Source organism: Chenopodium album, chromosome 12 (genome assembly GCF_948465745.1).
Source record: "Chenopodium album chromosome 12, dcCheAlbu1.1, whole genome shotgun sequence".
In the NCBI taxonomy this organism is placed as follows: domain Eukaryota; kingdom Viridiplantae; phylum Streptophyta; class Magnoliopsida; order Caryophyllales; family Amaranthaceae; genus Chenopodium; species Chenopodium album.
In genome coordinates, this window is record NC_137845.1 from 13,753,253 (window position 1) to 13,764,471 (window position 11,219).

Consider the following 11,219-nt stretch of genomic DNA (forward strand, 5'->3'; position numbering starts at 1 on the left):
GTCTGGCGGTGATCTTGTGGTGGTGGTGGTCCGGCGGTGATGGTGGGGTGGCAGCTGTGGTGGTTACAATGGGGTAGAGATGGGTCAGTGAGAGTGGAGATGGGAACGAGAGCAGCATTCAAGCTCAGTGATTTGTGTGTTATCTTGGGATAGGAGGGAGGAGGGAAAGGAAGAAATTACAGGATAAATCTTGATCATTAAACCATATGGAGTGACAGTATCTAACAAACCACTTTTCAAAACAAGACAAACAAAACATGTATCATAGAATATGAGGCTGTCTTCTTTCACAAAGTAATATTCCATATGCAATTTTATTTTGGGTCAAATTAAGGAAGCGAATATTATCTTATAATTCTTTCTCTTTTATACACAAAGTAGAAAATAACTTGTGACATAATTAAGAATTTATAGTATGTACAATTATTGTACATGACATTATATATTAAAAAAAGAAGAGAGAAAAAAAAAAAGAAAAAAAAAAGGTAACTTGAAAGTAGTAAAACTATCTTTTCAATTTCTTTAATAGATTGGAGCTGATAATGGCCGAGTTCTTGTCAATGTTTCAGATTCATAGGCATTGCCCTTAACAATGGAACAATGACTTGAGTTGTAACATTCGAAAATTATCATAAACCTGTTATACACACGATAATGAAAGTAACATAACAGACATGTGCAATGAGACTCCCAGAGTATGAGCTAGCTTCTCTTTGTAATTTCAAAAGTATAACTTAGCTCCATGTGGCATTTCTTGTCATCATCCACAAACTGCAAACAAGGGCAAATGGAATCAGGGAAAAATCCTCGATGAATGAAAGTACAGAAAGAAAGCTGATATCTTGTTTCATGTTGTTATCGCATTGTGATTACGTGTTTCATTATCTTGTTGTCAATGACCCTCAGATTGACAATGACGATTTCAGCTACAACTAATGCTTCTAAGTTCTAACCCAACTGTCTCAACTTTAATCTACAAATACAACAATTTCGTAGGCCATTGGTTGCTAGCACCTTGTCATGTTTGGTAGTGGGATGTATTACATGTATATGTATTAAAGACTTTTGCATAAAAAACGGACAATAAATTAAATAGGCAAACATCAAATTCTGTGGGTCTGTAGAACAATATATAACCTTCATACGTGCGTGCACATTAGTGGAACAAAGAATGAGATGTATGGTAGATCACCCCATTTGTAGTATATAGTTATACTTGTGCAGTTGAGGTTTTTTGTTTATTTATTCATTTTAATTTAACTTGTACTAAGTACTGAACCCTCTTTTGCTTACAACAAAGAAAATAAAATCTGGAGAATAGTAGGGTATACGTAGTGGAACTTAGCAACTTACCCTCAGTTTTGCCGAGTAAACTCCTCTTGCTAGAGCACCAGACGGGGTAATTTCCTCATCTAGGAGGTGTTCATAGGGTTGCTGTTGTGGAGCAAAGGTGCCTAGCATTCCCTCACTTTGATCCACTAAAACAAATGGAACAGCTAATGAATACAAATATACAATGGTAAAGGTAAGCTGAGAAAACCATGATAATGACAAAGTTCTATGTGCGTAAAAGCAACTAGCTTCCTATTATTATTTAGAACTGGCAATTGTGCATAAAAGTGACTAGCTTCCTATAATTATTTAGACCTGATGAACAGCCTGAAACATAGAGCAAATTGCACAGGGCATACTCTCACAATAACCCACCAAAACAAAATCAATATCTAGTCAAATTCTTCCAACATAGGCCACATTTAAAAGAAGAAACACTGCACTTCACATCGAATTAAATTTCATAAAATCTACTCAGGAAAAGATTTTTCCAAGTTTGTAATGACAGTCACTCACCCTATAGTACATGGGCAGGCCCAAACACATTTTCCCTTCAAAAAAGAGTTTACATTTTATCAGCTATTCCTTCTCATTGATGTCACTCTTGTACAGTAAATTTCCACTTGGATTCACTCAGAAGAGAACACCCAGACAGTTTCTTATTAGAGTAGCAAAGTTTCCATGGAAGATAACAATAGAGAAATACACAGTTAGGGAATCAAATCAGAAGGAGAGTTTGAAGCTGTTACAGAAATCAGGAACTTAATGCAAGTTCAAGCTGTTCCTTCATGTACAATTAACCAAACCAACAGCAACAGCACAATAATATCTTTGGTTAATCCACGGATGAGTTCACTAGTAAAATCCATGGATGAGGCTTGTGAAGTGAACTTGGTCAAATTAAGCATAAACATTCTGAATTTTGGTAAAAATAAATAGGCAGCAGAACACGCTTGAAGTGAAATTTTAATAAGATGATCAATTTTCAAAGTAACTTATGAGTTGAGCGACTAGTTCCTATGGTACTAAAACAGTTTTAAAAATTTGACATCACATGCTGCTACAAACACAGCAAAATTTTACTGCCAATGACCTCAACTAAAGCTGAAGTTCAGAGACTAATTTCGTACTCAAACAACAACACTCACCCTGAATTCCTGCTCTCCATACGGTATTAGAATAGGTGAGACCAGAGACAATGTTGTACTTGACGGTGAAGGCTAGCTTAAAACGATATTGAGAACCCTCTTTGAGTGAAAACAGAACTTTGCTGGCCTGGATTTCGTCCAAAGGCAAAGGAGTATTATTTTCTCCAAGCTCATCAGATATAATTCCTATGGAGTGAAATGTAACTTCAGGTTCCACTTGGCCTAACAAAGAAATGCAGAAGGATAATATTTATAATTAGTATACAAGAAATTCGGTGCAAAGAGGTAAAAGAAAAGCATCAAAAGGTATCCAAAGGCCAACCATTTATATCTCCTTCAACACAGCCTAGTAGCTTCTCTTTCCACCTCCTTAAGCTCTCATCATCCTGCGACAAAATGTAAATTTAACACTTACACTGTTACACATAATTTGATCCCAGAACACATGAATGTATAAAAATATATATAGAAAAAGAGCAAAGAAATAGTAGATACACTCTATGTCTGAAATCTTCTTCCAATATCCACAGCAAAACGGATAGAAATTACACATCTATTGCAAAGGATCATTTTGTAAAATCATGTAATATCTTCAATATTAAAGGTTAGGACTTAGGACAATTGGACCACTACCTCAAAACATAGGGAGTATAATAAAGAAAATGATATAAAGTTCAAAATCCACTGATTGCAGTATTTAAAACTTCTACAAAATGACAGTGAAGTGTGTTCAGTTTACCCAAAGCTATATACTTAGCACTGACAGTATATAGAAGATGAAAATTGAATTATGCCTATAATTTCAGGACAATTTGGGATATACAAAAATCGAAATTGCAAAACCACACATTCAACACAATAACTAAAACACACCCAAAGCAATCAATTTTGGTTCAAATAGTACTTCATTGTACACCATTCACTTAGCTTGTCCTTGTCCCAAATAGTACTTCTTTCACACAAAACAAGTACACTCAAAGGTTCAGAGTAGTAAACTAGTAACCATTTCGCACATCGAATTATGAAGTAGCACAAAAACAATATAATTCTAACACTCGTCCATTTCTGTACTTGATTATACCCAAGTAAACTTAATAAAATCATAGGTAAACAGAGCAAATTAAACCCTAGAATTGACTTTCACACTCTCCTATTTTTTTTCATCGTTGTTCAATTGAACACTAGTTTGATCCTAAGTTGAACACAATTCTTAGAGCATCATTAGTGTTGGGGATACTTATATCCTTTCCCGGTTGCTCTCTCCTTTCCTACACTTGACACATCACTTTCTCTTTCCTCCACATCACTTCCCACTATTTCCATCCTTTTACTCATCCTTTCCCTTAAAAATTTCCAACATCAATGAGTATCCTTTCCCACTTTCTCTCTCCTACTTACATATACCCCACCATTTATTCCTTTTTCAAATTACATATATTTATTAATATACTTAATTATTATTATTGTTGAAAATGTTGTTAATAATAGATCGTTCTATTAACCGACACATTAATTAAACGAGACGAATTCAAAAACATAAAATTCATTGATTAAAAACATGAAATACATTGATTAAACGACACGAATAAAAAAAAACATGAATTACGTTGATAAAAATAGCAAAGAAAATAACAAACATAAGTTTAAAAATAACTGAAATGTTTAATTTTCATCGGACCTCATAGACTGTGCCCATAAATGCTCGATCAAGTCGTTCTTCAAAGCCATATGGACGTCTCTATCACGAATTTCCCCTCTCGAAGCTATCAATCTACCGAAATTATCTGGATCATACTGTCCGGGAGTTACGGTGAATGTTGTTGCATTCCTAGTTGAGGACGACCCCGGCATATTCTCAGGCTGTTCATCGGCAAACTCGAGTGGATCCTTATAATTTAAATATGTATCACGCTTGTCGAAATTATCCACAACATGATTGTTGAAGACGAGCGTGATACATATTTAAATTATAAGGATCCACTCGAGTTTGCCGATGAACAGCCTGAGAATATGCCGGGGTCGTCCTCAACTAGGAATGCAACAACATTCACCGTAACTCCCGGACAGTATGATCCAGATAATTTCGGTAGATTGATAGCTTCGAGAGGGGAAATTCGTGATAGAGACGTCCATATGGCTTTGAAGAACGACTTGATCGAGCATTTATGGGCACAGTCTATGAGGTCCGATGAAAATTAAACATTTCAGTTATTTTTAAACTTATGTTTGTTATTTTCTTTGCTATTTTTATCAACGTAATTCATGTTTTTTTTTATTCGTGTCGTTTAATCAATGTATTTCATGTTTTTAATCAATGAATTTTATGTTTTTGAATTCGTCTCGTTTAATTAATGTGTCGGTTAATAGAACGATCTATTATTAATTATTATTAACAACATTTTCAACAATAATAATAATTAAGTATATTAATAAATATATGTAATTTGAAAAAGGAATAAATGGTGGGGTATATGTAAGTAGGAGAGAGAAAGTGGGAAAGGATACTCATTGATGTTGGAAATTTTTAAGGGAAAGGATGAGTAAAAGGATGGAAATAGTGGGAAGTGATGTGGAGGAAAGAGAAAGTGATGTGTCAAGTGTAGGAACGGAGAGAGAAACCGGGAAAGGATATAAGTATCCCCAACACTAATGATGCTCTAACAGTTATCTTTCCCAAGTAATAGCATCCATCAGGATTGGGAAAGGACACCAAAAAGCCACGGAAAGGATTGTAAAAGGCCTTGATGCTGGTGCTCTTAACCAAACCTGATAATTATGGGCTTTAATTATTTTAATTTTTTCTTGTTCCAAATTGCACAAAATTACAGTCACAAATCCAGGATCAAATTATAAACCCAGAATTCAAATTAAAAACCCAGAAAACCCAGAACATAATATTAGAAATTAACTTTTCAAAAATCAATATAGCATAATTTAACAAACAAATTAGTACCCAAAAATTGGAAAATAAAAATCAAAATAAAAACCTTGTCTTTCTCAAGATGGTGTTGAAGAGGAACAAGAGGGGGAGGAACAAACTTAGCAAAAGACCCATCAATTGCAAACTCATCAACTTGTTCATCCACATTCTTCTCTTTGTGTTCTTCCCCAGAAATTGAAGATGACCCTGCTTCTTCTCTTTTCCCATCTGCCATTTTTGACTCACTACCTTTCTCTTTCTATCAACTACTCTTTCTCTTTCTAAGATTAAATTGGCAATAATCCAAAAAAATAAAGTTTGGGGTTTGATTTGGTGGGGCGGGAATGTCCCTCTTGTTTCTGAATTTTTGTGTGTGTTCTGGCTTCTGGGTCTATGATTCAAGTGTGAAGTGTCAAACTTTTTTAAGTGGATTTGTCTACGTCACTATATTTTTTGATTTTGTCGGTCTATTCAGACTGTGTTTTCTACTAACGGCTCGTTTGTTTGGTGCCCATCGGCTCTCCCACTTTTGGAGAATCTCATGAATTTGTATGTAAATTTACAAAGAAACTATTAGGGCTTCTTCTCTTTAGCTCAGTTCAGTTCAGTTTCGATTAGTTTAGTTTAATTCAGTAATTTTTTTCTCTTATAAATAATTTATTTCAGCTTTATTCAGTTGAGTTCAACTCCAATCAGTTCAGTTCAGTTCAGCTCAGTTTAGTATATCATAACAGGCCTTTAGTAGTTATATTCCATGTCTTTTTTACAATAATAAAAGCAGAAAATCACTAATGAGGTTGTTTCCTAACTGCGATCGTTAAGTTACGAGCCCCATTTATACAATTTCTACTGCCTTTTCTAATGGTAAGAGAAGAAAAAGATACAGCTCTACGTTTCATATTTGCTACAATGGGTTTTGATCTCTCTTTTGGCTCCATTGGTCGTTTGAAAGACTTGGAAAATAGATTAGTTTGATGGTCTAAAAAGCTGTATAAACTGATTAGAGTGGGTTAGTTATAGTTGTTAACTTGTTATACAATGGTACATCTTTCACCAATATGTACAAGGGGACAAACTTTAAAGCGATAACTAATTAACTATCGCAGTTCATTATTTTACCTTCATATATACGTAAAACTTTGCATGTCAAATTGATAAATAAAAAATTATACGAGGTATGAGGTTTCTGAGTCTCAATGAAAATCTTCCCTAAATTTACATTAAAATACAAATTACTAGCATCATGTGTTCTTCTGCCATTAATTTTTTTTTCCTTTCCCTTTTAAATTCAATTAATATTGCTAATGTTATTTCTTTTTTATTAACGATTGAATATTTTGTTGAGTGAAAAATAATGCCCAATACTACCTTTCACTTTCCCATAAGGAAAACATTTGATTAAAAAAACATCAATTCTTGTTTTACAATCAACATCATAAGGATTAAAAAGTGTTAGATGAGATTTTGGATATTTCAGATTAGAATTTTAAGAATATATTGTTCGTGGATATATATCTTTTATAATCATATTAGGATTGATTTGTTAAACAATACAAATATCATACATTATTATGATATCTATAACTATACTAAACAGAGGGCACTCAAAATAATTGCTCCACATGTCGTCTCATTATTAAAAATTTTCCGGCCCTTTCCCGCTATTTTAAATTAAACAATTAGCTCACCAAATTTTATTAAGACCTTTTCTTTCCTATAAAACTTACACATAAAATTCAAATATTATATAATATGATAAAAATATCACAATTCGTATATTAGAATAAAAATAGTTGATCTTATATACTACTAATAGTTTTGCCAAAAAAATTTAAATTTATTGATCTTAAGTGATACAATTTTTGTCTAAAAAATTTTATGCATAAGATTTTAAGGAAATAAAAGGTCTTAAAAAAATTTACGCCATTTTATTTTTAGTTTATTTTCATGTCATTTTTTTAGTGACACTCTTGTGAGCACAATTAATCTCCTACAAAAAATACTGAATCAATTAGTATTGGCATATTGCCTAACTTTCAATAATAAAATTTAAAAAAAAAAATATCATATTTAATAATAAAAAAAACATTGATGGGAAAGTTATACATGGACAAGCTATTGCTATTTTCGTTAATAATCATGGATTCATGCTATTTTCCAAACTCCAAAGTACAATACTTATAACCTACACAGCCATGCCCCTACCAATAAAATGCAAACATTTATTAAAAAATAACGATGGTGAAAATGAACTTATGAATAAAATGATCTTAATCAAAATATCAAAATGTATTAGTCACAAACTCACAATTTTATACGTAAGATTTTTATGAAATAAACTAAAAATAAAGCAATTAGCTAACTAAATTTCTTAAATACCTTTTATTTTCTATATATTTTATGTATAAAATTCGTGTATTATAATATAATAAAAATATCACAGTTTGAATAGTAAAATAACAATAATTGATCTTATATAATATTTTTGACATCAAAATATAAATTAACTAGTTTAGGACCCGTGCCATGCACGGTAGGTCCAAAATTTAACAAACTCTCAAAAAAAATAAAAAATAAAAACCTAATTATGTATAACAAACATAATATGATTAAAATTATCAAAGATATGGAACAAATTATCGGAAACTTAATTATTAAATTGTGTAAAAATATAATTAAGTTGATCACTAATTCTTTTACAATTTTTTTTATTCATCTAATTTATTTCATTGAGTATTTTAAGTAAAATGCACCTAGAGTCCACGACTTGAAATTATGTCAGCTACGTCTAAACCAACTTAATAACTCTAACAAATGTCTTGTCACTTTACAGAAAAAAAAATAAAAAAATAAAAAAAAATATGTCTTGTAAAAAAAAACATTGTCTGATTCACATTCATCATCAGTAGTCTATGTTTGAAGTAAAAGAATAAATTTAATCGTCAGGTTAAGAACAAATTTAATCGCTAGCTAGTTTAACAATATAGGTTAGAGATAGCATTAAAAAATGTGTATGATACTAATTAGGACTCTTTGACAAATAGTCCACAAATTCTTGTCAAGTTTATTCATCAAAATCTTACAGAGTAGTATAAATACAAAATATATAGCAAATATTGATGCCCAAACCTAGTGCACAAGCCTATAATCATTCTTAATTTCTAAGTAGCTTAGCTAGGATACCAACCTTTAATTTTAGTGAAAATAAGAGTGCTTGTGGCTCCAATACACATGTATTCACATATAGTGTTATTCAAATATAATAATAAAAAAAAATTGGATTATTTCAGTTTAGTAGTATAAAAATCATATAATACGAAAATATTTAATAAGATAGTCGTATAATGAATTATGTATAGTTTTGAGAATGGGGATGACTTTCATATCATGGTTAATTTACCAAAAATAGTATAATTGCACAAGTAACTCAATATTGAATATTGCTTTGATTTTATTTTTACTAAAGAATATTTATTTGATTTAGTTAGTGTAAAATGCATGCACTGATCTAATTAAAAATAAGGAAGGGAATGTTTCGATCTCAAAATTGTGCATGATATTTTTAAATTATATGATTGCAATGAGTTTTTTTTTTTTTTTTTTTTTTTTTTTTTTTTTTGATAAAGAATATTAATTTGATTAAATTAATGTATATGATATTCTAGTTCTAGCTACTATATACAATGTATTAATGATTATTGATTGATTTTATGTGATACAATTTTTGTCTAAAAAGATGAAAAAAAAATATACACTATATTTCACAAAAGATATTAGATAAAATTATTACCATACGTAGTGGAACTAGAATAAGAAGAAACGTATGTATATCATATTTATATTATCAATATTATATAGTAATATTTTTGTCAAAAAAATATAAATTTTATTGATCTTATGTGATATAATTTTTGTCTAAAAAAATCTAACTACATATATATGTACATAATATTTCATTATTATTCTTAAATAAAAAAAAATAAAAAAACATCACAAACAGTGTGACCAATCACCTTTTTTTTTTTTTTTTTTTTTTTGTAAGAATGGTCAGGGGTTACTCAGTCAGTCAGAGATTACTCGGTCAAACAGGGGTTACTCGGTCAGTGAGGGATTACTCAGTTAGTAAGGAGTTACTCACTCGATCAGGTCGGATGTTTCGGGGTTTTTTGAGTCCCTTGGGAGAGTTACAACACTAAGACTGGATGCTCGCTTGGATGCCTGTACCTGCAAAACAACGGAGCACCGAATGGTCGGTGGTCCGCCTCCGAAGCTTAAGTTAGTCTAAGTCCGAAGAATAAGGTGCGGAATGTAAAGGGTTATCTGCTCGGATTTCGAGCTCAGGTGTACTGTTCTCTTAAGAGTGACAGTTCTAACAATGATTGGTAATCACTGAGTATATCTCGCAAAGAGTGTCAAGATGTCTCCCGAAGGTCTAGGAGTTTCACGTAGCCGCAAATGAGGAGGTCATCTCCTATTTATAGGCTTCTCGAAAAACGTGCACCCCCTAGGGTTTCGTGCCCTAGGGGACACTTACGCAGCTTTTGCAGACCTCGGGATTTGGGCCTGAAAGCCGCTAATCCCAGGTCCTTTTATCCGTCTGCCACGTGTCGTTCCCTGAGAGGTCCAAGGTGGCGCCCCTTTCAGTGACACGTGGCGGACTCTGATTGGGCCAACTGGCCTAGGGTATTTTTACCCAAATCATTTGCCCCTCACAGGTTACACGCGCTTGCCACGTGTTGCCTGTGACAGGTGTCAGCATCCGACTGGTCGGATTTTGAATAGTTACTGTGGAGGGAAAGTTTTAGGGTTTTTAACCCTTCTATAAATAGAAAGTTTTCACCCCCCGAATCTTTTACACCTTTGCGAATCTTTGGAGAATCTCTGACTTTTGACTTTAAGAATCTCAAAATTCCCTAAGTGTTTCTTAGTTCTCAAGCATCCGACACTCGGCTCGCTGTCCGACAGTTCTCAGCTAACCAAGCGTCTCTTCACCCTTCTTCTAAAGGTAACGCCTGTTTCTTTTTTTTTTTTTTCGAAAAAATGGTTTCCCAATCGCATGTGGCACAGTATAGGATAGTGATCAGCCGGTCACCGGGGACGGCTGAATCTAGAACTTGCAGTGCCGACTGCTTGACCAGCGACTGTGCTTTGCGAACTTCTCCGAATCCGACTGGTTTCGCGTCTGTGTAGGACACGATGGCCAGAACAAAAAGAACAGCAAGAAAACCCAACTCCGATGGATCTTTTTTCCCGTCGGATGGTTCAACTCTTTATTCTGACGGCTCAATGAGGGTGCCTCGAAGTGAGGTGTCGGAACACCCTGATAGCCCTTCTTATCTTCCTCCTACCCCTACTTATTACCATTCGCCCTCTTCAAGCGGTACTCCTAGTGATAGGATACTGGAGGAGGCAGATGAAACCTATGCAGCCGGGCCTTCTGAACAGGCGCCGGAAGAGAGTCTAAGGGAGGACCCTGCTGGCACCATTCGGCAGTCCCTTAGCTCTGATGACAATTCTGATGACGAGTCGGCCTCGTCATCTTCTTCAGATAATGCCTCTGCCTCTTCAGGGGAGGCAAGGACCAGAATAGACGCTGCCAGGGAGTCCTTGGCAGTTGAGAAGGGGGAATCCTGGGCCGAGCCGAGCGCTTCCAGGCGCTTGGAGAAAGCCCCCTATTATCATCATGTTCCGCAGAGCAGGCGGAACACCATGGCAAACGGCCTTACAAGTTTTAAGCGTAAGGTTGTTCTGGGCCATGGCTTCACTTTGTGCGTCCCCAATAAGGACGACACCATTACTTGGCCGAGTATGGCCAGCTA

At 34.0% G+C, this 11,219-nt stretch overlaps 1 protein-coding gene across 1 annotated transcript; it reads right to left on the minus strand.

Moving 5' to 3' along the window:
* Positions 1-526: 526 nt before the first annotated feature.
* On the minus strand, positions 527-5,681 carry LOC145572063 (rho GDP-dissociation inhibitor 1-like). Its single transcript, XM_081631079.1, has 5 exons — positions 5,468-5,681; positions 2,803-2,866; positions 2,481-2,702; positions 1,354-1,478; positions 527-771 (listed from the first exon to the last, which is right to left on the minus strand). The coding sequence occupies exons 1-5, from the start codon at positions 5,633-5,635 to the stop codon at positions 703-705; spliced, it is 648 nt and encodes a 215-aa protein (XP_081487205.1). The 5' UTR covers positions 5,636-5,681; the 3' UTR covers positions 527-702.
* Positions 5,682-11,219: the final 5,538 nt, after the last annotated feature.